Genomic DNA, 27908 nt, shown 5'->3' on the forward strand with positions numbered 1-27908 from the left:
CACCAAACAGGGTCTCTCAAGATCATCTACTGCTCTATTTTTACTTCAGCTACAGAGACTCGTCATTAATTTTGGAGGCACAAGGAAGATGAACTAATATATGCCTAGCAGTCCTGGCCAGAAAAATTAATTCTTCTCCTGCATACCTGAGTTGCATGCGAAAGTGGACAGATGGCTAAAACTTTTCTCAGAGTTAGTTGGATAGAGACAGACTTCTTTAACTCTTCGAGTTAAAGGGCAGAAATTTAATACTGTGCCTAGCATAAGGAAAGTTGTTTTATTTGCAGTACTGCAGAAATAAGAAAAAAATAATTGAAGAAAAATTTTGATGATGTGGTTCTCTTAGTAAATTGGGAACAATGACCCTTGAAGGACCATAAAGAAAGTGAATGTCAAGATAATTTATTATTGTTACATTATCTACCTCATTTTTCACTTTGTCTTACTGAGTTGTTACATCCTTACAAGGTAATGCCCCAAACATTAATGAGCACCTTTTTATCTTTCACGGCTTTAAAAAAGTAACAAACAGCTTTTAAAAGGGGGATTTTCTGCCAGGTTTATGTATACTTAATTGTTTTGACACCAGAAATGAAGTATTTATGTGATGTGGGACATGTATTGGATCAGCAAAGCGGCCACCATCTCTAGGATAGCTGTAAGCCTGTGAAGCTCCTGGACACTTCTCTCTGAAGTGGCATTTGAAGGAGCCGCTATCTTAGGTCAAGGAGTCAGCTGAAGAGGAAAAAAAAATGGTTGACGTGGCTAATTGGTTTGTTGTTGGCTTGTTTTGTTTTGTTCTGCCCTGTCCTCCAGGAGAGCCAGTTTCTACGCCTGTCGCCTTGACAAGAATTTGTATGTAATTGGTGGAAGAAATGAAACTGGCTATTTGTCCAGCGTGGAGTGCTACAATCTGGAGACAAACGAGTGGCGTTACGTGTCTTCACTACCACAGCCTTTGGCAGCCCATGCGGGAGCTGTTCACAATGGCAAGATATATATTTCAGGCCAGTGTCTTTTATAATTCCTGCTGTAATAACAAAAAAACCAACCCAAAACTACCAACAACAAAAAAACCCCAGAAACTTAGAGCTAAATTCCTGCTGCAGTGCAGTGTCTTTATGTACAGTAATTAACAGATGTATATTTGCTTTGCAGGAGGTGTTCACAATGGAGAATATGTCCCCTGGCTGTACTGCTATGACCCTGTGATGGACGTCTGGGCCCGAAAACAGGACATGAACACAAAGCGAGCAATCCACACTTTGGCTGTAATGAATGATCGACTGTATGCAATTGGAGGAAACCATTTGAAAGGTCACGTTTTTAATAGCGAAAAAGCATTTCACTGTCCCCTATCTCCTGATAAAGAATATCTTTGTTAGACAGTCATTGCTAAATACATTAAAAACCAGGCAACACAATTTAACAGGACACTTGAGCCAGCAATTTTTAAAAACATTTTATGCAAATTATTTTAAAATTACAACAGTACATTAAATATATGAGTAATGAATGCTTTAGATAATAAAAATGGGAGCTTCCATTACTCAAAGGCATTGGACAATTTGTCACTACCAAGAATTCAATGAAACAAACAGATTATTCTTTGACCCAAGAGTACCAGCAATATTTTCCTCTGTAAATCATTTTCCAAAACGTGCAGTTAGAGAGAGCTTTTTTCAGACCAACACACAAAAACAAGGTCTTGATTTAATGAAGAGAAAGAAAAAAAAAAAAAAAAACTCCAGCCATTAAATATTAGGACTAGGTTCTTTAGATCCCTCTTTAGTATTAAATGTAGCTTGTTAATTATAATCCATTTTAGCGGTCTACTGTTTTCATCTTTTGAAAAGGTCTCATATTAAAATAACTATTGCTTAGGCATCTGGTATTTTTGTCTTAATACCTACATGCTGTTGCTATTATTGCTAAAGAGATTCTGCTTAATCCATCTACTTAGACAAAAAGCACAGCTCCTGCTCCTTTTTCCCATGACAATATTTGACAGTTTAAATTCACGTTTTTTTCTTCTTTATCCTTTCTTGCTTGGAAAAAAAAAAAAAAGCCTCTCAACAACAAAAAAGAAAATCGTAATGCAAAATAAAAAGTGATGTTAACTGCCAGTAACACCAGGCCATGTGCTTGCATGATTCCAGCACCCGAGTCCCCGTGAGACTCTGAAGCCACATGCTGCTTTTGAAGATCTGTGGAGCATATAGGGGAAAAAGTCTCAGATGTAGATTTTCCCTGGTAAATAGTAGTGGTGCATAAAACTCTGCAGCCAGGTGCAGGGCTGCTGTGCCTCTACTCCCCATCCCTCATTGTGATGGGTGTTCCTGGACTGGACCTTACACAGTGAAGGAGGTAAAAACTGCCTGCGCACCTGCACCTGCAAATCTTGTAGAGGTTGCAAAGCTCCACGGTGTTTGCTTTTTTGCCTGTGAAAGTAAAAGTTAACATGTCACAGCCCTCCTACTGCTAAAGCACATGCTTTGGTTTCCGTAGGCTTGAATTGCTTCCATCCTCCCTTCTCCTTTTTTTTCACTCAGTTTCTCCTACCATCCTCTGGGAAAGAAAGAGCTTCTAATAAATGTTGTCGGTTTTGCCTCTACAACTGTTACCCGAAGGTGCCTTCATTATGTATGAATTGCTTGTTGTTGTGAGAGGTATTTAACAACTGGGCTTCTGGAAAGCTGCCGCTGTCTGGTAGAAGGGCCTTTTGGAAAACTGGTTTCTTCTGTACAGTGAAACAAAAGGAGCAACTGCAAGGAGAGGAGGAGGGAGGGGACTGAAGTGCAGATAAAATGCTGCAAATTCTCCACCCTGGGGGAACAGCCGGCCTCCATGGCAAAGCCCTTTTTTGTGAAGCTGGATCTGTACACTAGTGTTAGCAGTGCATTTACCACATCACAGCTAGTCATGTGCATACTGCAGTTTATTAAAGAGCTTTTGACAGATTCTGGGCACACTGCGGTGGCCTTTCTATGGCCCCTTGAAAACTTTACAGCAACAAAAAACTATTTCATCATAGCTGTTCATTCCTGATATAAATAATACTCTTACAAGCAGCATCATTGTAAAGTACCAGTATCACCAAACACCCTTTTCCAGAAAATCTAACTTCTCTTTTCTGTCATACCTTGATGGAGAAGACAGCAGTGTCAGTAAAGCATCCCAGCATATTAAGAAAGCCATAATTTTACTGCAGTGCTCTGATAAAGAAGGTAATTTGAAATAGGGAAATGCCTAAATATTGCAGCAGGAACCAGGACTCCTGGGTTCTAAGTCTGTGTTCTGCTCACTTAATTGATACTAATTAATACAGCTTGAGAGTCTTGAGCTGAGACCCATCTGCCCTTTGGTGATTACAAACCAGCCATTGCTTTGAGCCTTTTTCAGTCTGTCAGAGAAGGATCGAGCCACCTGGTTTTTTGGTTACATTTTCTGTTGCCTTAAAGATTTTGTCACTTCATGGCTGCATGTTATAGAGGGTACACCTTAAATCAGCTTGAAAATTGAAACTGGTCCTGAACATCATGTCTGTCATGCTAAGCACCTTGTCCTTCTGGAACCAAGTGGCATCAGTTGTCTAAGATCTACTTTGACTTGTAGGACATAGATTTCTGAGCAAGATTTAATCTGTTGACTTTTGAATAGATTATATCTGTTGGCCTTTGAGAAAGACTGCCAGGACAGTCTTTTGCTACATGTGCAGACTCACATTGGCGCTGATAGATGAGGAGGAATATTGCTTGAATCTGCTTGCATTGTTTATAGACTATTACTGAGTGTAAATTTCTGATCTGTTTGGGTTTTGCATGTCCTTATGATTTGTAGAAGACTGTAGAACCTAATGGTAAAAGTCTTCAACAGATTTATTTGAACTGAATGAGACATTAATATTAAATTTATGTGGCAGTATTTTCTAGAACTTTAACAATTACATTATAATTGTAATTATACAATTGTAACTATAATTTAATAAATTTAACAGTAAAACAAATAATAAAACAGTGTGTCATAATGCATATTCTTTTTTCTCATTGCCCTCCAGGTTTCTCACATCTCGATGTGATGCTTGTGGAATGCTATGATCCAAAAGGTGACCAGTGGAATATTCTCCAGACTCCCATTCTGGAGGGTCGCAGTGGCCCTGGCTGCGCCGTCCTTGATGACAGTATTTACCTTGTAGGAGGCTACAGCTGGAGTATGGTGTGTACCTGCTTTCTGCAGTGACCCTTCCATTCCTCCTGTGTTCTTGGAGCCAATCTGTATATCACTGATGGGATGGAGAGGAGACAAGGGATGAAGTAGCTGCAGGAGCAGATTTTGCTTTTGGTTTGGTTTTCAACTTGTGGAGAGCACGGAGTATTTTTCACCTTTGTGCTTTTTCTGTTTAGATGAGTTGTTATCAGACTGTATTCACTGATATGGAGTAATATAAAAATCAGACGAAATTTGGCAAAAGTTATTGACAGGACTATATGCTTATAATTCTGCTTGTAAGGTACTTGTAAAAGAGTCTGATTTGTAGAGGCTGGGTGCTCAGTCCATATGAAAACCAAACCTCTTGAAGGGCTCCTAAATTGGAGCTCAAAACCATGAGACACTTTCGAACATCTTTAAAGCTGATGTCTGACTTGGATTTTACTAAAGCAACATTTAATATGAATTTTTGTTCTACTACAGGGAGCCTACAAGTCTTCGACTATTTGCTATAGTCCTGAGAAAGGGACTTGGACAGAACTAGAAGGAGATGTTGCTGAGCCACTTGCCGGACCTGCTTGTTCAACTGTCATATTGCCAGCCTGCGTACCTTACAACAAATGATAGTCAAGGAGCACTGACACGAACACTGGTCGCATTTGGGAAAATAATAACAGGTGACGTAAATATTTTATTAGAACAGGATTCCTGTTAAAACAAAGCTACCATAATTGACCCCTTATTCCATATTTATGCTTTAGGAGTGAACTAAAAAAACAAACCCCAAGTGTTGTCCCATCTCAGATAGATGCCGGTGTCTTACGAAGCAAGTAGCTAAAACACACCGAATAATACATGCTGACAGACTGCCATTTCAGACTGATTTTAACTTTTTCCTGCTGCAGAGATATTCCTCACGTCAAATTTAACTTTAAAACAAATGAAGGCTAATTGTTCAAATACAGCCTGAAGAGAAAAGATCAGTATTGTGCATTGTATCTACCTGCATGTGATCTGTGTTGAAGTCATGAGGATGTTGTTTTCATGAATGCTTCAGAATTCAGATAGTGAAAAACTCACACTGCATTGCAGAATTGTCTCCTCCTCTGTAATCCTAACCTACAGCTACTTCACATGCTCTGCAAGCAACACAGCATCAGAAGATTATAAAAGGTAAAGAAATACCATTCAGTTTTTGCACAGCTTGGCAACTAATACACTCTGCCTTCAAAGTCCCCATGTGTAAGTGCAGCGGAAACCAGACTACAATGAAAGCCATGCTTTACAGAGCACTTCTTGCAATAGCAGCTTAGGGATTAGGATCAAATTCTTTTAATCACACTTGTGTAAAGTCAGAGTCATTTCACTGAAATCACATGGAATGACTGTTTTCACATTAGTATAACAGAAATTCGGTCCTGCACCTGAAATTCTGGGTTCGTAAAGTAAGTTATTTCTGACTACTTAACGAAGCACCAGGACCCTTACTTACTTTTCACTAACCTGTTAGGTAGGAGCATCCATGCTAGTTGCTTCCAAAGATGAGAAGACTGCATTTAACTATGAATGTATTACTTTGGACTTTTAAATGATTATGCAGAATTTTGGAGAGACGCTGGTAAGTAGTTAAAATATTCCTGTGTGGTTGATCTTAAAATGTACTATGAAAGATTTTTACTATTGATCCAAAGTAATACAAGGCTAGACTTTCCACTGCCATGTAGTCTGTGTAATTATTTACACATTGCAAAGCGAGTTCAGAATGCTGCCACGTGGGACCAGTAGCATTTAGGGCTCACTTCATGAACTCATAGCTGCTTGCACAAATCAGCCTGTCTGTGTTTTAAGCTTGTATCTTTCTCTCCTGGCTTTGCAAAAGCAGTGACAACATCTGAGCCTGATTCTTCACCACCTTGCAGTTAACATAAGCGTCTACACCTCAGTAAAGTATATGCATAATTATTCCATTATGGTTTGCTGGTGCTGCATCCGTTGCCCTCAGGACCGTCCTCTTCACTGGTGTAAACAGACGGTGCTCCACTGAAGCCAATGAATGTACTTTGATTTATGTCAGCTAAGAATCTGGCCTTTAATTTACCTAGTTGTAACTGGCTGCATACCAGATAAAAGGCAAAAGAAATTCAGATCCTGCATTTTCAAGCCTGCACATCTTTCATGATAGGACTTAATGCTAGTGCATTAAGCAAGGAGCAGGCAACTACCGGAGGTTGGTTTCTGCTGCAGAGACAATAGATGGGAGAAAGAATTCATTGTTTGCTTTGCAAAATAGAAAGAGGGCGAATGTACACAGAAATTACACTATATATTGATGCTTGAGAGCAATATAAATAATGGAGACCAAATACCATGGGACTGTTTCTCTCTGGCATCAGTCCAGTTTTATTGCAATGCAACTCCCTTGCTTGCAGCAGAATTACACAGTTGTGAAATTGGAGTAATGCAGTAAAGACTGATACCATACAAATGCAATAACCTACTTGATGAGGTAGCTGCACGCCTGGAAAAAAATAGTTTAAACAAAATAATTATCTGAAGATGCTAATATTTGAATGTGCCATTGGGCGGTTTTCCAGTGAGCATCACTAAGGAGCTCATAAAGGTGGAGTGTATATCCTAAAATCTCAATCCATTTCTACTATATAGTGCAATCTTAGTTGGTTTTGTATTTATTTATATTGTTCAGATCCAAGGGATCCCTTGTAAAATATATTTGGTGCAATCATGATTTTTTTTTCCTTTCCTGTTGAAAGTATATAAATATAAATATATATAAAAAGGAAACTGTTAAGATACTACATGAGAAAACCTTGAATGACATTGAAGATCAGGATAAGGTCTGCCATTAAACACTGACTGTCACCTGTCTCTACTAAAATGTACCATTTGTAAAGGATATTTGTTGTCCTTTGAAGTGGTTCTTTTTTTTACCAAGATAATTTAAAGATTTATGAAGACTGTATGTAAATCTTTCTTTCAGGAAGGCATGACCAAGGAAAGTGAATCAGTCACACAGAGAATGTAAATTTTGTACAGTACTAGACTGTGTAAATGAAGCTTGCTTGTAGGGGGGGAAACTTTAAATAAAACTTTATGTACTAATACAACTGTCTGCCATATTCCTACTTATAAAGTGTATGTATAAATAATATCTACATTAAATTCTTTGGAACTTTTTTTATCATGTAGATGTGTAAACTTCTTTTATTTTGTGGCCATACATAACAGCCTCATTGTTCTCCAAGTGTCATTACTCAGTGCTTGTAAACGCAGCGATGCACTAAAATGTAGTGAGTCAGTCTTCCCCTAAGCCCACGTGCCTGGCCTGTGCTTCCAGCAGGGAAAGCCCCACCTGCGTGTCAGCGGCCAGGGTCTGACCTCAGAACCCTGCGGATGCGATCGGATGCCTCTGCAATGCCTCTGCCCTGCATTGCTCTGCCCGTTCCTCTGTCCCATGGTAAGGTAAGTGAAAAGGACAGTGCTCCATTAAACATGGTCTTGCTTTGGGGAACTTGATGTTAGTTGTGGCAATTTCTTCCCTCTGTGGCAACTGACCCTTCTAACGACGGGTATTTCCGTTCTTGGCGGGGAGGTGCTGGCACAGGTGAGCAGCAGAGGAGCTGGGATGAGGTATTGCCAGGCCGAGAAGACAAAGTAAAGGCAGGGGGTTTACCAGAAGCAGAATCGTTATCAATACCAGTTCCTGTACTACATATATTACTTATTCATGCCTACCAACCTTTGTCAGGGACCAGAATCTTCCTATGCAAACCATGTGGGTGCACTGAGCAAACAAAAAGGCAGTCCTTGCTCCCCATGCTTACAGCAAGTGTGAGCTGTGCTGGGGGCTGGCTGTGGGTGCAATGAGAGTCTGGTCTAACAAGAGGAGATCAGTCCTGTTCAAGTCTTCTGTGAGGAAGGGAAAGGTGAGCCAGCAGCAATATGGTAAGATGGCACAATGAGTAGGACTGTTTCATTAATGAGTTTATTTCAGAAGAGGAAGGTAGGAAGAAAGATTTTTTTATATATATATTTTTTTTTTAAGTAATGTGGGAGAAGAAGGAAGACGAGAAGCTGGAAGCAGTGGGCAGAGATAGAGAAAGGAAGGGAATGAAGCCAAAGAAGAGATAAGAATGAAAGGAAAAAATAGAAAATGAGAGCCTGCAATGGGGGAAAGTGGGAATTTCTTGTGGATCAAGGGCACAGAGAAAGTAAGGGCTGGAGTAATGAGGAAGGCAAAGATGGTTTCTGAGAAGCACACATCAGAGCAAGCCTGGAAAGAAATGAAGGAAAGGCAATAAAAAGAGCAGAAGAGAAACATGAGGAAATGCAATGAAAGAGGACATGAAATAAACATGAAACTAAGCACATGCTGAGGGTACCACTCCTTCAGCTAATCATTTACAGTGGTCCAGCTGTCAAGCAGAAGGATCAAATCAGCAGAGTACTTAGGTACTTTAGGTGTTGCTTTCAGACTTCAGCACAAGAAAAACCATGAGGGATGCCCAGCAGCACCTCTGCAGTGCCGGGCCTGCAGCAAGCGCCCAACTACAGCCAGCACCTGTGGCAAGGGAAGAGAGCAGCAGCTGATGGTGAGAAGCCCAGGAAGAGCAGACGTATCACAAGTCTCGGTCCTCAGTCCCTGCTGGGCTGGAGGGAAGCATCCTTTCCGATTCTGATTTAGATGAGAGTTGTTGTTGGGAGTTGGACACCTGGACTGTTTCTCTGCTGTCCTTCCTGCCAAACATTGATTTTCTCCTCTTTGTCTTCAGCATGGCAAACTTGCCCAGGTAGTTTTGCGGAGCTGGGCTTGGAAAACAAGACCAGTTAATGGAGCTATTTCTCTGGTCCTGAGCTGTGGTCCTATCCACTGCCTTAGAAGTGTGAGAAGTCTGGGTTGCTGCTGACTTGCGACCCATATGCATGCCCTTAAGGAGAGCAAAGATGGCATTTCAGAAATACACTTTTCATTTATTACAGCACTGTCTTCAAAGGTACTGTGCACCCACCTCCCAAAAGCTGGCACTGCTTTCCTTGATGTGGTTGTCCCCAGTCCTGCTATTAATACAATGATTTACTCTGCTAGCTGCATCTGTGAGCCAATTTCTGAGAAAAATCCATGCCAAAACTTACTATATATACCAATTTGTATTGTATTATAATCGCTCACCAATACTAGTACTCTAGCTCTCTTGCTTTTAAGGCACAGACCATGTTTCAATGTAAATGGAGCTTTCTGGGTACAGACAAAGGAGACAGAAATCCCACACAGTACTGAAGAGGCCAGGAGGGTAATTGCCAATATACACACTCATGAGTAGTTTAAGGTACACGTTCTCATTTCTGCTGTTAGTGTGGCAGTGGAAAAGAGTCAGTGTTTCAGCCTCTCAGGTCCAGACCGAGGAAGCAGCGACAGCAGCGCTGGAGGTCAGAATGGTTAGCGGGAAAGGAAAGTACGCTAATGAATTCTGGAGGGCTTGTAATGCCATAAAAGATTCAGTTAATCTGCAGCATAGATGTTGATCAGCGAAACTGAACCTAACTCTCTGGACCTTGTCAGATGTATTCTGTGCGTGTCAGTGTTCCACACCAATTACAGATTTTAGAAGATGCTCTCATGCAAAACTATGTGCCCTAATATATAAGCCAGCTCAGATGTAACTAAAATTAAAATCTGACTGTGGCAAATCTCTGTGATCCTGATATATGAAAATCCAAATAAATTATTTGTTCCCAGAAATGAAAAATAACTTCAGCAGGAAATTTCAAAATTACTTATGCAGGATTAATCCAGTTCAATGAATGCATCTTGCGTTGATTAATAAAGCAATCCTGAATTGCAAACTAAAGCGAGAGGAGACTTCTGGTGCTGATATATTTGTGTATTTCTGAAGCTAGAGAGAAATGCGTGCTTGCAAGAGATGTGGTCAACCAGTGTAAACAGAGATTGAATACAAATAGTGATTTTCTAATTGTCTGTTTTCTCCCTGCAGCAGAAAACTACCTTTGTGTCATTGATCCTTTCTTGAAGAACACAGGTACTATGTTACCTGCCACAATATTGAATGAGAACAGGGCATCTAACACAATTGTACAATGACTCCAATTAGCATCCTGATGACATCTACTCTTTTGCCTAGCAAAGAAAAGAAAAACTTAAGCTACTTTGTGCTAATTGTCTTGCCACATGGAGTAGAAATTTTGGTCAAGTAGCATTAGCTTTTGTGGTCTGCTGTCCTTGAATTTAATTGGCCTTAGAAGTGAATAGATACAGATATTTAGAAAGTGAAAACAAGGGAAGAAGATTTAAACAAATGTAGCATTTTTGCAGCTTTTTCTTCAGCATACACACACACACACACAAAAAAATTGAATTCATTTAAAGTGGTCTCATCACTTAATCTAGAAACCTGTTCTTCCGTTTGGAGAACTACCTTCGATCATTGTAGTGTTTTCAAAAAGCATATTTATTAATGATTGACGTATTTTGCAAAATATCCCTAAAATCCTTATAGTTTTATCTTTAATAAACGGTTCCTCATACCACTCAAACATCTGCCAGAAAACCACACTGGAAGGATTGTGTTTGTAAAGCTGCTTAATATCTTGGTATCTTGTGTGGTATTCAGTTCCTGATTCTTTGCAATCTCGCTTCCATTTTTGCTTGCATTTGTGCAAAACAGTTCAGTTTTCAGAAGACTTTGGCTCATCAAGAATATTTTGTATGAATGGAGTAAGTGAACTTTGAAAATGCTTACTGTGAATAGTGAATACTGAGACTGATGATCCATTGCGCAAACTGTAACAGAAAAATTGTTGCTTCCTCTGTATTTAGGGGTTTTGAGAAAGGTGTATAAATACACACCTACACATTTGGACCTGAAAAATGTCAAGTTCATAGACCATAGCAAGTACTGCTGTGCCATTGTTTTTGCTAAAACTGTAAACTCGGTAACAGCACTGACACTTGGATGTTTTTTCTTCAAAACCACCTCTTTAACTGCAGAGATGCCATTAGTCACAGCAGGGAGCATAAGCAGAAGGAGGATGTCTGTAACTATAGCAAGAGAGCACATTAAACTGTAGGTCAAAATCATGACTGACTGATTACCTTCAGGGTGAACGTAAATCTTCAGACTTGCCAGAGTAATGGGAAACAGGACTGACGGGCTTGCTGAGATCATCCCCTGCCTCCCCTATGCCACGGCAGGGTCGGCGATGCCCAGTGCACTCGCAGCAGACGTTTGCTGACTCGCTTAACCTTTGTAGTGATGTGTGACGGGATGTAGTCATCGTCATCATTAGAAAATGCTTCTTAATGTCTATCTTAAATGTCTCATTAGTTTAAAAAGATGATTCCAGGAAGAACCTAAAAGAGAAAACAAATATTTTCCAAAAATTTACATCCACAATGAAATAATCTAAAACTTCCACAAATGACAGAACCTTCAGAGCTGCTTTTCCTTCTCCTGCTCTCGGTAGATATGAAGAACTTTTTATTCCCACTCTTTCTGCAGCAGCTTTTTTTTGCAAACCTGAAGACTACCGGTCTTCACTTTTCTCTAGGCCAGTGACTTGGTCTCTCCTCCCTGACTATGGTTTTTACATCTATCAGCAGTCTGATTTTTTCCTTTTTAGCTGATCTCCAGCTGACCCAAATCATCTGTGGTCTGACCAGTGCAGAGAAGACCAGAAGATTTCTGACTAACCTGCAGTAATGTGGTGCAGGGTTGCAATGGACTGAAGCTTCTCAATGAGGTCTTTCCATTCCTAGTAAGCCTCCCTGTAACCTGCCCAAGTCGGAGGTGATCAGACTGATATTTTGGCTCTATTCAAGATGAAGCATCCACTTCTTAAAGCACTTCCACTGAGAATGGGAATAAAAACCATAATCTGGCTGGGTAGGATACAGGTACAGAGTCCAATCTAATAATCCATAAGTGAATGGATTTTACATACAGAACTGCATGAAAAGCAATTAACCTGCTGTAGGAAAGTGTGGCACTTTTATCAGTGACTGGGCACTCAGAAAAAAAAAATACTGTTCCCTTTTAAGCTCTTTCGCTTCTTTCAGTGGAATAAAATGAAAGACATTTGTGAAGAATTGTGTCAGGCACACTACCACCTCTTGTGAATTATTCTCCAAGCATTCACTTTTGCCATGATATATTCCACTGGTTTCAAAAGCTATTGAGGACTGCCAGTACCTGAAATGAAAAGATCCAACATTGCTCCAACAGTGGCCTATTTTGACTAGCACAAGGCTGTCATGCTCTGGATTCCCTTCTCTTGGTTTTAGATGTGGCTCAAGGCAGAACAATTTTCATAGCTATATGTATTTATAGCTATATATATGTATTCATGCTTCCAATCACAAAAACACCAGCTCTCCTGTTTGTCCTGTGAAAAATGTCATCAAACAGCAACTTCAGCTGATTCCAGCACAGTTACTTTTTCTGGGTGCATGTACCATCTCTCTGTCCATCCCTGGCCCTGTAGTTCAGAGTTTAATCAGAAAACCTTTTGTTGCAATCCTTAGCGATACTGGATGTGGTAATGGGTCTTTGCATTCAGGGTTGCAATAACACTGGCCATTCCTCTTACAGGGGGAAGAAAAAAATAAGGGGTTGTCCCCTTGGCCTGCAAAGTGAACTGTATATTAGACTCCATGTCTAGTCCAGCCTGAAATGTCGGTGAGTGAAGCCTCAGACTAGCCTACACCCTGATCACTACAAACCTCGCATTTCTATGCTAGCCCATCGGGCAGGCCACAGGCTGTGTGGCTTCACTCCCTCGTCTCTCCTCCATTCCTTGGAAATGTGTGACAACCCATCCAAGCCCCCCCCTCCCTGCTGCACAAGGTATTCCCAGGGCTGTGCCCAGCCCTTGCCTTCCTGAGGACCCATTGCCCAGGGCTGGGCAGCAGCGCTGGCACTAGCCACACAGCCGGGACTGTTACCATGCCCTGACCCCGTCCCTGTTTCAGATTAAGCAATTAAACTATGCCGTTTAGGGAATTAAATGTGCAAACATTCTAGGACAAAGCTGCAGAACAGAGTCAGTACTCTCATACTTCACACACATCGAAAGCTATGGAGAGGGCTCACAAAATCATTGTTTAGACCCAGAACAACACTTAATAGATGAGACAAAGGGCCTTCATTCTGTACTCACTGGTTCCAATTAGAGGATGAACTGCCCCTGTTTTCCAAAGCATGTTTAATTTTGAATGGGTTTCTCATGGACAGTGGGCTACCATAGGCAAATCTCATTTTGACAAGTACTAATTATGGACAACGCAGTGGCAGGCTGTAATCTCTGTCATGAGAGCTATCAACAGGGATGCAGCGAAAGCTTTAACAGTGGGTGGCAGTACTCTGGGTCAAATTAATCACCACCATAATGACAATGAAATCAGTAGAGCTTTGGGATGTTAAGTTTGATAAAAGAAGCCATTCTGTTCTCTGTCTGCCTGTTTACATTGCAGCCTGGCCTCAGCTTGAGCTAATCCTTTGTCACAGTGTTCAGGGCTGGCTATTTTTTTGGCGTGGGGTAGAGAGAACAAAGAGCTGCCCCCTTTGCAGAAGCAATGTTTTCATGTCCAGATCTGAGTTGCTGCAAGTGGATTACCTAAGTGTGAAGCAGACAGCCCCAGCTTTGCACAGGCTGCTGTTTTGAGGCACATGAAAGGACTCAGAAATCTAAGTGGAATTTTTAGGGGATGCAACCTCAGAAGTGCTGAGGTGTGTGAAGCCAGCTCCGTTTGGCTTTGTTTTTTGTCAAAGAGCTTTAGGAAAGTCCGTTCTGCCTCCTTTGCCCCCTTTCGCCATGGCCACAGAGCTTGAGGTCTGAGCAAGTACCCCACTAAGAGCACGATGTAGGCAACTGCCAGGATGAAGAGACACACAGTGCATGCAGACACAGCTAAAAAATGAGGTTCCTAGGAATAACCAGGTGGACCAATTCTGCATGTAATGATGCTACACTAAACTCTGTCAAATTTTAGCCCAAGTCAGCCTTGCCCTACAGCTATGGGCTTGCTCACTGAGAGTGCTTCATACTGCTTTATTCTGCTTCAGATACACGTTTCACACTCTGCTGCTAATGGCTGTTTCTGTAATACTGAGCCTTGGAACATTTCTCAGCACTCATACCAATGTACACGCTCCCTCTGGACCCCCAGAAAGGACACGTGCAGAGGCTGGACAGGAGCTGCCAGCTCTTCAGGCTGCACGCCCAGGGCTGCAGGGCCCAAGGCATCATCCAGCGCATCCCAACTGGTTTGTGTGGACACAGACAAAGCTATAGGCTGTGCAGCTTGTGTATCTGTGTGTCATGATCACAAAACACCTCCTCGTTTTGCCATGCAGGCCTCCCCCATCCCCTTCCTACCCCACTCAGGGTTATTTCCCCATGTCCTCTGCATCTTCTGACAACTAATCAAATACTGTTTTGATGAGGGTGATGTAGCCCAGCTTTTTGTCTGAAGCTAAAATGGAGAATTTTCATTCCTACATCCATGGTCCCATATAATAGAAAGAATCAAATGTAAACCAATGTCTTTCCATTCACCTGTTTAGTACCAGACTAGTCACAGAAATATACAGCTATCCTAAAATCCAAATAAACTTCCAACCATCCATTTTGTATCCATTTTGTAACTATGTAGAATAATCTATTCTTTTATTAGAGTGGTTAAAGGAGATTTAGAGGGAGGAAAGAGCATGGTGACTTCCAAGGGAAGAGTGAGTGATTCAGTGCAAAAAGGGTAAATTTCATCTGCACATTCTTAACTGCGAGGACATTCTGCACATCTCAGGAGTGCACTAAGTGGTGCAGTAAACCAGTAAATTAGAAGAATGTAAATTCTTTAGTAGGAATTGCACGCAAGGGAAAAATGCTTCCTCATGCTCATATTTGTTTTCATGAAAATAATGTACACTATTCCTAAAATCATACTGGTACAGAGCTGAGTAAGACATCAAAACCAGTAATAGATATTACACTGGACTAAGAAATGGCAATGACACAATTATCTTCCATGTTTCTGATGATCACTGCGATAAAGTGAGGAGCTGGCGTATGTAGAGCCTGGCGCCGAGTAGGGGGCCTTATAGCTCCCTTCCCCTCTTACTCTGTCTGTCTTATTTATCTCTCATTAAACTAAATTGTATTCTTATTGGCTGACTGACCTCTGATATTGTTATTAATTGATTTATATAGTGCCTTTTGCAAGCCTCAAGGCACTTCAGAGAATTGCAAATATATATAGGGATCACTTCACCAATCATCTGAGTGCAGCCACCGCTGGGGTGGAAACCAGTGGTCATTGCAGTGGCCCTGGGAAGACTTTGGGTTAGAAAAGAAGGCAGACTAGCAGAGCCAGCACTTCTAGCAGTCCCACTGCCAAACAGCTGCCTTGGCATCAGACCGGGACAGTTGGAAATCTTTAAGACAAAAGACTAGTTCTAGCAAATGATGAGTTGATAGACCGTGCTCAAAACCAAGCATGAGGCAGAATTCATGGTGAATTCAGTGCCCAAGCGTAGTTGTGGTAAGGCCTGTATTTTTTAATGAGGTCCTCATGACCACAGAACCCCCTGGGCATTATGCTCTTAGAGCTTCTGCCCAGCCTGACCTCCCCACTGGCTCATACACACACGGAGACATGGCTTTTGTCCCTGGCAGCATGCATCTGCAGGCCCCATGGTGCCCAAAGGACTGCTGGAGGTGCTGGCACAAGCAAACACCATGTACAGGCATAATCGTTGAACAGCTACAAGGAGCCAGGCCAGGTGCTTCCTCCTCTTGCCACGTCAGGCACCTGAAAAGCTGACAGGGACTTCAGACTGGAGACTGGGGCCACCTGGCTGTCTGTGTCATGTTTAGCTCAGGACCCAAAGTATCCCAGACAGCATCCGATGGCTGTTAGCACCACTCCTGTGTTTCCTTGGTGCCTACACTGTTACAAGTGATGGAGAGAAAAAAGGTTAAAATAGAATGACACAGAGATAGCAGGTAGCCACCAAGAACAGAAGGGATCGCACACGCCAAAAGAATGGCAGAGATCTTCTCCACAGAAGGGCACCTGGCCCTCCTTTCTTTACCCTCGGCAGTGACTCTCCGCACCACAGCAGGACCATGTCTGTGGTCCCTGTGAGCATTTATTACTTCAAATGTGGGGAGACTAGTTTTTCAGTGTAAGAGCTTGAGTATTCACAATAAACATTTTTAATACTTTCCCATCAATTATAGATGAGAGGGCTTTGTGTTTTTTTCAGAATATTATAGTTTTGTCTTCATTTGAAACATCTGAATGCCTCTAATTAAAAAAAAAAAAAAAAATAGTCGTCTTTCCAAAGGTGCAAACATAGCAGAGAGTATCAGAAATATCTTTGTTATGTTAGGTCATTACAGTTACTTAGACCTGAGTGAAATGCATTGTACAGATCTGAAGGTTTGGAACCCTTCCCCACCAAAACAAACCCTGAATATGAAAAAGTGCACCCCTTTCCAAAGCAGAATTAATTTCACTGGCTCCATTAACAAGCAGGTCTGCTCTCGTCTTATCTTTCAAGAATTCTATGCCTGATTGCATTTATGTTCTCATTTAGCATCTCAAAATGGGCACTTTCTTTCAAGAAGGGTTAGTGCATGACTCACCCGCTTAGTTAATCTGACTAATTAGCATACTGTCACCCATTAACAGTATTAGAACAACAACTGTAGCTCTGACTACCTCGATGTCTGGAAAACAGACCTCTTCTAGTTTGCAAGGACATCAGTTGCTCCCCATCTTTTAGTAGCCATGGGGTTATTTATCACACCAGCACAAGATTTGCAGATGACTCTGGAAGTGGCAATATAATTCTTAATATCCTGCAAAAACCCTCAGCCCATAATCTTTCCTGATGACTTATTGGAAATCATTCTAAAGTTCAGTCCTTAACTGTAAGAAACCTCTCTGGCACCTGAGCTGCTCCCATGCACCTCTTCCAACTTCTCTGAAGGAAGCTGATGGTGGAAATTAAATAAGTTTTCCTTACATATAAGTCACAAATATGTGTATCGATATTAAAATCTTTTGTACTTCAACCAGCCATGACGCTCTTGGATGTATTTCCCACAGCTATTCTAGGTGTATCAAGCCCTGCTCGGACAGAGGTAAGATTTGTGAGTCCTTAGAAGAGTAATTTTCCAAGAAGCATGCCTTGCAGACCAGGAACACTTTTATTCATGGAGGTGATGCTGGGAACAGCAGGTTAAAAGACTGAACTAGGGAGGCCAAGCCAGCGACTGCCAGAGCTCCTTAAGACAACTGCAGAGTGCTCACCGTGCTCAAGCAGATTTACACACCTAATTTCAGCCCTCCTAAATAGGCTGGAAAAGCTGTAGGACCCAGATAGGTGTGAATTCCTATTATTTATCTCAAAGGACTTTCACAGGAAGCCTAATTACAGTCACTTAAACGCCAGGACAGTTAATCATTTCACTGCTGCTTACCATACCAGAAATACCTATCATCTAACAGGCTTCCTCTGTGTCACCAGCACACAGGTGAGACCCGCTGGTGCCACACACCTTCACACCACACTCCCAAGGAGTAAACCTGCAGCCTATGGAGGCCAACGCAGCCTGCACAGCCCTTGGATGGTCCTCAAAGCACGACAGGGAGTATTTCATCTCCCTTGCTGTTAGCATGGAGATGTTGGATGCCAGTGTTTGGCTGGCTTATTCGAGTGATGCTGGCTTTGTTGGGTGCCTCAGAGCCTGCAGGGTGTGCCTAGAGGTTTTGTAGGTAGGGCTCCTTGCCTCCTTCTTAGCCAGCAGTGAGAATCAGCAGATGTAGCACTTGAAAATACTTGAAAATACTTCAACAAAATACCATAAGCTTTAGAAATCTGAAATATTTAGTGGACCTGCATGTTTTCCCTGATGGGAATGTTGCTGATGAAAGCAAACCCATTTGCTAGGGAGGCTCACATTGGACAACGTCAGAGCTCACCCTAAGTGAAGTTTCCATCTGCTTTGTGTAAAAGCTGAGCAACAAGATCCCCTGACCAAAAATCCCTCACAGAGCACTGGTCCCTGCAGGAGGCGATGCTGCTTGTACACCCCTCCCGCTGCGCAGTCACGCCACCGCCGCTCCTAATGACTGTCCCTGCTTACAGCTGAGGCTGAAAAGCCAGAGCTCCTAGCCCAGATGGAACACCACCAGCATGTCTCGCGCATCCGAGCCTTGGTTTCAATGTGCCCCTGATGGTACTGACAACGATTTTGTCCAACTCACATTAGCAGCTAAACTAGTTTCAGGACCAGTGGAGGGCAATATTGCTTTGGCTTCCTAGAATAAAGGGACCTAGGCACCAGCTAGGGCACTGAGCTGGTGTGCACAAGGCAAAGCCCTTACTCTGGGCACAGGATGACTCTTTTTGCTCCACAAAAAGCAGTTCCCAGGGCATACGGCCGCCGGAGCACCAGCACCACCTTGTGAAATGTCTTGGTCCCTAAACACCAGCTAGCTGTAGAAATCAATGTTTTTGTGCAGCTATCATGATCCCAGACCAATGCACAGAGAAAGCCGGAGGTGGAAGCAGCTCCAGGGTGAAAGAGATTCTCTGTATGTACCAGTACTCTTATGACATTTGTTATTTTCCTAATTATAAGCTTGACTCAGCATTTTACAATTCCTCATGTCCACAGTCAGCCCAAGTTCAAGTCTAAATAAATATATAAAGGAGGTCAAAAAAGGGATACTTAGGCCATATTTTCTGGAAATAGTCTAGTTCACGTAGGATCTGAAGTACTTCTGGATTTGAGCAAACTGTTCAGAAGGTGAAATCACCGAGCCTGCAAATGTAGCAGGTGACTTAAAACCTTTGCCCTTTTTAAAAACAGTTCCTTAGATTCCTTTCATAACATTAAATCCATTATTTTAACATTAAGAAGGACCATTCATATTTTGTGTTAAATATCTTAGCACTTTCAAAATGATCTTGCAGTGATACGACTTTGCTATAATTTCTCTCTCCTGTTTGAGATTTTGATTCATTTAGCATTTCCCTGGAAGAAGAGTTTCAAACTTGTGCTCAGGGAAGAGCTGTGGTGTGTCTCCTTTTTCATCTTTGGTGTCCGTGGCAAGCGATGGCTGCTAATCAGTACCTGCAGAGCAGGCGGCTGCTGCGTGACTAATGGTGCTGGGGTGGGGAGCAGCCTTGCTGGAAAGATGGAAGAAGAGCAACGGGGCTGAAAGCTGGTCGGATACGGATGGCAGGGACATTGTCCGAACTAGGGGCAAAGCTGGGGTGCCTGAGGGCTAAGGGAAAATTAAAGCCTGATGGGGTTGCAGGTTAAAGGTGGGCTTTATGGGGGCAAATGCTGAGGTTTTTCCCTTCCTCGCCCTGCTCACCTCCTGCTGCCACATTCCTGCTTTGTTCTACTTCCATCGTGTCTGAGGGGACCTGCAGTCTCCATGGAGGCTCCCACAGCAGGCACTGGTGCATTCCAGGGACACACTATTAGCAAGCACTGATGAGTCCTGCCATCCAGGCTGCAGTGGGGCAAATCCGTCAGGAAAGATGACATCTTTGGCTAGACCCCCTGGTTTGGCTGTAAAAACACAGGCAGGCTTTCTAGGTTTTTTTTGCCTGGAGAGAAGTTTGTGCCTGAAAACTTGGCTATTTTTCAAGCAATATCAGATGCTCCAAGAAAAAAAAAAAAGGTAAAATTTCTTCCTGCAGTCTGTCTCTGTCATATCAGTAGATAACCACACCAAAAACATGATTAGGAATTTGGCACATGCCATTCAGTGTGGGCTGCAGGTCTGTGCCTGCTGAAATGCAGTCCAACAACCAAAAGCATGCACCTCAGCCCATTTTTGAATTGCGACCTGTGTGTGTTCAACCTTGCCTTTACAGGGAGCAAAATTTATTACCCAGCACAGAAAGTGATAGAAGATTGGAACTGAAGCCTGGAGAGCCTTAACGTGCTATTGGGGTTCCTTTTTGCATGAGAGAGGCATCTATATCATTTATACATAATTATTAATGATAGGATAGCAGCAAAGACGAGTGACTCAGTGAAGGCTAAATAATTTCTCAAAAGCCATGGATTGACAGAAAATATCTCCACTTTATCTTTAACATGTGACTGCAAAGAACAGGTTGGCAAAGCAAAAATCATTCCTCTTATTGATCCATTATCCATCCATCTTTCTGAGAGAGTTTGGTGTTAGAAATATTATCGAAAGCTTTAGTGAAGACCTGAAATCTCAGTCACCAAATAGGTCCTTCAAAAGCCTGAAATCAATTCAGGCTTTGAACTTTTTGTCTTGTGATTGTGCCAAGGGCCCAGTAGAAACACAAAGCTTTAGATGCTTTTTTATCATTTGCTGTGATACTTCTGGCCCAAAGAGTCCCACATTATTACATGTACCACGTTTCTGGCTTCAGAAGAAAGGAGGGAACTCTGTTGGAAAGCTTCCACTTTTAATGACAAAAGAGGGTCCTAGACTTCAAGAAAGACATTTACTGTACTTATGAAGACTTGCACCTTTACATATCCACAACTCTGATCAAAATCAGGGAATGCAAAGAGACTGTGCAGTTATACGACTGTTGGCACATCACATGGCATGAGAATGTGTTGGTTTGACTGCTGATACTGGCTAGGACCTCTTGTAAAACCATGCCTGTCCATCTGCTGAAATACACATACTTTCCAACAGCCTGCTCAAGTCAAGCTAAGCATACAGGCAGGATTTTGCAGGGTTAGTCTAACTCATGTGTGAGAAGCTGAGAAAGAGGACATTCTTCTATTACATTTAGTGTCACATTACCAAAAATATTGAATTAGAACTTTATTTAGATAGAGTTATTAACTGTCACATGGGTCCTTAGCTCATTATATCAGTGCATCCAATTATCTTCAATTCACAACCCAGTTGGCTTATAACACATGATTACAGTGAAGGACTTCATACATCCCCAAATTGTCTTCTGAGGCATCTGTATTCCCCAGACAAAGGTGACTTCAGCAAAATAATTGCTAAAATTTTGTCTGTTGAGAAAGTCATGGAGTGAAAGCTTCTTGGGAATAGTATCTTCCTCTTCTGCAAAGTTGGCACAGGCTTCTCAACAGGGTGAGTAGCATACAAGCATATTTCTACTCCTGCCTTGGGAAAAGCAAAAGAAACGAAAAGGGCAGTGCTGGATTGCAGACAAGATGTCGATACACTTTTCTTCCAGAGGATAGAGACGATGCTCCTAGGAAGGGTACTTCACCCCAGCATGAGCTTGGTCTGTCTGCCTTGCTTTCCCCAGCCTGGCTGCCTGGCTCAGGCGTAAGCAGCACAGAGAGTAGGACTGTGCTTTTTTGCTGGGCTCAGTGATCTGATAGTTTAGCTGGATGCCTACACTGCCTATGCAAAGGGTCAGTTCCTGCTCTACTTTGCCGAGGACAGGAGATTACAACATTGATCATCTGATACTGAAATCCTATTATCACACCTAGTGGTTGAAGACTGTTTTGAGTTCCTTTTATTATGCTGATATTTAATAAAACACATATATAGAGTCTTCATAAATAGGAAGGGACGTGGAAAGACCATCTATCCACTCATCAGCTACAGCTAATCTTTCCTGAGAAAGTTTGCTATCCAGATCCTACTACAAACAATGAAGATGCCAGCATCTGCCCAGATAACCTGTAATAGTGCCTCATCATTGTTGCTCTCAGACATTTCATAACATATAAACTAAATCTCTCCTGATACAATGTAGACTGCTTAATGCTTGTTGACAGGTTATTGTTGACCTCTTTGAGGTTATTTCTGTCCTCTTTGCCATTTATGTTTTTGAAGGTGGTTAATCCGTGTGCCTTAATTTCTTTCTTCTTTGGATCAAACAGCCTGGTTCCTTTTTATCTTGCCAAAGAGTTTAGAGGAGAGCAAAGAAAATGGCTAGATCCACCTTACCTCATCTGCATCTTTCTTTAAGTGCTCAAAGTGTTCAAAACTGGACACCATTCTCCAACTGAGCACCACACCTGCACTGAGCAGATGAAGGAAACTTCACGTACATTGGAAAGTCCCTTTTTTTATACAGCCCAGTATACCTTTTTGCCATATTATTAACTCATATTCACTTTAACTTCCAGATCTTCTCCATGACTTTTATGCTGTTTCAGCTGTTCCCAGTTTTGTGGGTTTTGGAGTATAGATTTTCCTTGGTGAGTGTAGGAATTTTCCTGATCACAGTACTTTGTTCTCATTGCCTTCTCCGATATACTAAGTATAGTCTGGATCCTAGTTGTGCCTTTCAAAGTGTTTGCAGCTCTCTCAGCTTGGTGTTGTCTGCAAATCTAACAAATATACTCTTTATTTCATCAGCAATGTTGTTACTGTAATTTACTCTGAATGAATATTCAACACTTTGTATTACCAGGTCCAAAACAGACCTCTGGACATTCCCCCTTGAAACATGCTGCAGTGTGACAGTGAACTACTAATTATTCCCTTTAGTTTTTGAAGTGATTTTGGACTAACATATCCAGACCATATTTCCTTTACTTGTGCATGGGGATCCCACATGTAACCATGACAAAAGTCTTCCTGAAGTCATGATTTATGGACTCTTATTCCTTCTTCCCTCATCCACAAGGCTTGTTATTCTGTCACACAGAAGGAAATTAGTCTGGTTTAATACAATTTGTACTTGACAAATCCAATTTGTCCTTGCAGCTAGTTAGATTATTTGTTCCATGGGCTCTTTCTTTCTAGAGATAAGCATTATGTTTATCATTTTCCAGGTTTATCCCATGTAGTTTATCTGCCCCACATTTCATTACTTGTTTTCATCTCTAGCTTCTTCTGAAGGTGAGATTTGGCCAACTTCACGGGTCATCAAGCAGTACTCTTTTAAACTCATGCACTCCTATCTGTTTTGTAATGTGCATGTTAAATGGCTCCAGAAGAGTTTTGGAGCACTCCCCCAGTGCAACTATCCTTATTTCAGAGAATATATCGATGCTTACACTTGTGGATAAACTACAGCCACATTTGGCTCAGTCTCTACAACCATAGCACGGCCAGTGACTTGTCAGTTCTGCTTTGGTTAGGCACAGACTGCATTAGTCCAAGGTAATTTTGTTCCTCAACCTAAACAACCACAAACTTCAAATTTCAAATTAATTCACCTTTGAGGCAGGTCACTTCTTGGATTTTGATTTAAGAAAAGTCATACTCCCAGTACAGCACAAACAACTGTAGTCTGTGAAGGATAGAAAAGTCAAGTTTCACAGCCTGCTTCAATTTTCTAACAACTCACCAGCCCCTGTGTCCTCCATTCTGGTTTCTCTCACTTCTTTGGTCCTCTCATTACACCAGGTCCTATCTACACCCCGTGAAGCATGATGCTGGAGAGATAAGCAAGGTGGAAACTCCAAGTACGACATAAATGGATGAGGCAGCTGTGAAAACAGGTAAGCAGAGTTGTACAGAGTAGCATACGGAGACAATGGCAGAGCAACATCAGGTCCCTCAGCCATACTCCTTTAAAAAGTGCTAGCAGTGACTTCAAAACGTCTGGTGTACAAATAACCAGAGGAGAATATTGAGCAGAACAGTATTGCCTGAGAAAGCACCGATTTCATACTGTTGGATTGTTCTGTGGCAATATTAAAAAGTTTCCAGGCACACTGTGAACAGACATATTTTAGAAATGCAAAATTGTTTGTTTTCTGTTGGAAGGGGAGGTGAGTTTGTCACGCAGGTGTGCAGCCTGTGTGTCCTGCTGCAGGAGTGTGTTTTGCTGAACAAGGTATATGGGCCCTTCTCAACGTTTTTTACTGTCTCTCCAAACGACATTCAATTGCTTGATCAATATTTCAAATGATGTTCCCAATCACTCTTTCACCTTTGTGTGTGTGTGTGGACCTGGATAGAAGCTTGGTTTGTTCTAACTCTAAATCAAAGAAAATGTCCTTGATTTAAAACAAAGCTTTTACTTAAGGGAGGCATGTCTTCAAGAGGATTAGGTTGAGTTAGAACTGAGCATCGATCATTTCACACCTTTGGGGCAGAACTGCATCCTCTGTTATGTCTCTCTTCAGTGGGTACTAAACATTCATGTTCATATAGCTTCCCCCCTTTCTACACCTCCCTCAGATTTTTTTTACTTTTTTTTAGAAGGGAGGGGGAAGATATCATCCGTGTTCCTTAGGAAGATGTAGAGGCCCAAACACAATTTATTTATTCCTGCTTGTCGTACAGTTACTGTTTTAATAGCTCATCAGAGGATGTGAGCTACTTAATTACATTTCATCTTCACAAAGTGTTGTTTGAGTTTTTTTAAAGGAAGAGCACAAGAATGCTAATCCCCCAAGTAAGGCTAACAGCTTGTGAATCAACAATGTCACCAAAAAATAAAACATGAGATAAACCATCACATTTTCTCAGGTGTCTTCCATCCTAAAGGCACATTTCAGGCACTCTTGCTCCAGATTCCCAAGGAGCGGTAACCAAACTGATGGCAGGTTGTCCTGGTTTCAGCTGGGGTAGATACAGTTAATTTTCTTCTTAGTAGTTAGTACAGTGCTGTGTTTCGGCTCTGATGTGAGAACAATGTTGATAGCACACTGAGGTTTTTAGTTGTTGCTGGGGAATGTTTATACCAAGTCAAGGACTTTTCAGTTCCTTGGGCCCTGCCAGCGGGAGGGCTGGAGGGGCACGGGAAACTGGGAGGGGACACAGCCAGGACAGGTGACCTGAACTGACCAAAGAGGTATTCCATACCATGGGATGCCATGGTGAGTATATAAACTGGGGGAAGAAGAAGGAAGGGGGGGACACCTGGCATTATGGCATTTGTCTTCCCAAGTAACCGTTACATGTGATGGAGCCTGGCTTCCCTGGGGATGGCCGAACGCCTGCCTGATGGTGGGAAGTGGTGAATTAATTCCTTGCTTTGCTTTGCTTTGCTTGCATGCGCAGCTTTTGCTTTACCTATTAAACTGTTCTTATCTCAACCCCTGAGTTCTACATTCCTTTCTGATCCTCCTCCCCATCCCTCTGGGTGAGGGGGAGTGAGCAAATGGCTGTGTGGGGCTTGGTTGCCGGCCGGGGTTAAACCACGACACAGGTATAAGACACTTTGCATCAAGGGGCAACCTGCCCTCACTGGTGGCCAGGGCTCAGCTGTGCTCCCTCTCTGCAGCGTCTAGACCACTCATGCAAGCTCCCCTAGCTCATGTTAAACATCTTCACCTGTATCCAAATTAACTCACAAAAATAATCAAAATGGAATTTTTTTCTGTGGATGCATGTGGGCAAAAATATTTTCTTTCACCAGGGCAAGAGGGAAGCCATCTACCATCCCAGTCTCCAGCGCCAACTAACCTAGAGCTGCCTAAGTGGCAGCAAGCAGAAAAGATGCTGTGACCACAGACTCAGTCCTTACAGGAGCACCGTAAGGGCTCAGCAGTCTGTGACCAGATCCAGGCCCCAAGGCCTTTGATCCTGACAAATTCAGACTACAAGGAAACCCCCTACACTTGTGTTCCCCACTTGAGGCAATACATCACTTTCCAAGATAGAGAAGGCTACATTATTTTTTTTTAATTCTCAGCATGTTTAAATTATTTAAAAACTTGTAACCTGGAGTTATATCATAAATTTAAAAAAAAAAAAAAAACTAAAGCAATAGCTTAACACTCTGAAATTATTATTAAACATTTTACAATTTTGAAAAGCTTGAATAGTGTGATTTGGTGAAGAGTTTTGTCTGCTTTTAAAGGTAGCCTTAAGCAAAAACTGCATAAGAACTGAATAATAATAACTTAAAAATCACTGTCTTCCTGACAAATACCACTCAAAGTTGCTTCTGTGGACATATTATTAGACAAGAAATAAATAGATTGCATTTGTTCATACTAACAAGACATTGTCTCAGAAACACTAGTTGTCCAAAAAGTGCAGTGATAACAGGGAAAAGAGCACTTCCAACAGTCAGACTAAGCCAAGGGAAGCTAGGAAGGAAGGGAGACAACAGCAAAATAAAAAGCAAAGAAAGCGATGAGGAATTAAATATATTCCACAGAAATCTTGTGTTTCAAGGGCTGAAGTTCTCACATCTAGGATTTCTGCTTCAGACTAGTGGGGAACAACTGAGGGATATAACAGGGGTGCTGCAGCAGAGTTACTTTCTGCCTTTCTAGCAGATTATAATTTCATTTTTACAGAACTGTCAGGTTCTTCAACTTCTTCTGTGCTGACAAAATACATTTCTGTTCAGCTGAATCATGCAGTACAATACATGTATGCTTTCTTTCCAAGGCTGCTTTCTGCATCCAGTGCTTTTATGAGACTTAGATGAGTTTTTGGTGATTCATAGTACTTAAACCACCAAAGAGCACTTTTTCAATTGGAAAATTCAGTTGAAGTAAATGCATCATCAGCATGATTGTCCATGCATGAAAGAACTACAAGCAAAACAATGAGACCATTTTTTAAAACCCACACTTAAGCCAAGAAAAACAGTTATCATGAACTATTAAAAGACCTTATTTTTCAGTTTCCGTGAATCTCTTATGGAAAACATGGGTTATCCTTGTCTCTGCATCTCTTATTCTGAGAATCCCAAATTGCAAACGAAAAAAAAAATATAATGTGCACATTGTTTTGGAGTTGTTAACATGATACACAGCAACATAAATTATATTATCTACAACAGATTAACCTACTACTGATCTAGCCTTATTCTTGTAGCGAATTTTTCCAGGAGGATACCTATAGGATCTAGGCATTGAACACTCTCATTATTCTATTTTGTGCTTTTGGAATTCTTAATATAAATAAAATGCTATTTGAGTTTTTTAAGAATTAATAGAAGATGCTCTGATTGCCAAGCACACTGTGGATTTGAATATTATGTCAGATACTTAAATGAAAATGGACACCTACATTTTTGACACTTAGCTGAAGGAAAACATTCTACTGTGGGTTATGTGTGTGCATGTGCCTATATGGCATTTTCACAGATGATTTGATAGTGGTACTTCCAAAATATTTCTACTCCTAATAGCAGCAATGCAATCTTTCACTCTTACTCCATTGTGGCAGTGTTTATTTATTTGTTCACTTAAATAGATTTATATAGTACATAAAAAAGGTCTGTCCAGAACTCTGCATGCTTTTGATATACATGAAAATATAGTCAGACTGGTAAAAACAAGTATAAAACCAGCAATCTCCATTAAATCAGAAAAAAGTCACAGAAAAATAAATTTAAAACTATTCCCTGCTCCAGACAGTCATTCAGATAACCTGCACTAACCAAGACCACAAGGGCAATTTGAGAAGGTGACTTCAAATCATAAGAGCCTTTAAAAAGGGAGCCCATGAAGCCCCCAGCTCTAAGTGTACCCATCCCAGTCCCAGCTTTGTGCCCCGTGACCAGCGGGGACTGGAGATGGGTCCAGGAGACCTGAAGGTCAGAGGAATCAGGCGATTTCACAGGAGAGTGGTACAGCCCAAATGTGAGAGCTCCTCACTGGGAGCTCCTTGCTGGCATTGTTTGTTCCTGGTGAAAAACGAGAGGATGTGTGCTCATGTTGCCCTTTGGGTAGGGTTTGGGGGTAGCTGAGTGCTCTTGGGCATGGAAGAGTCCCACCATAGAAAGCTGTCC

General features: G+C 41.7%; 1 protein-coding gene across 1 annotated transcript in view; it reads left to right on the top strand.

Moving 5' to 3' along the window:
• KLHL14 (kelch like family member 14) overlaps positions 1 to 27899 on the top strand; it is an 85649-nt gene extending 57750 nt beyond the window's left edge. Inside the window, 4 exon segments of the mRNA XM_080381530.1 lie at positions 817 to 1007; positions 1159 to 1317; positions 4058 to 4215; positions 4693 to 27899. Of these exon segments, the coding sequence (XP_080237656.1) occupies positions 817 to 1007; positions 1159 to 1317; positions 4058 to 4215; positions 4693 to 4833 (649 nt within the window). The 3' untranslated portion in view covers positions 4834 to 27899.
• The last annotated feature ends 9 nt before the right edge of the window (positions 27900 to 27908 follow it).

The sequence above is a fragment of the Falco punctatus genome, assembly GCF_963210335.1.
Source record: "Falco punctatus genome assembly, chromosome: 3".
Lineage (NCBI taxonomy): Eukaryota > Metazoa > Chordata > Aves > Falconiformes > Falconidae > Falco > Falco punctatus.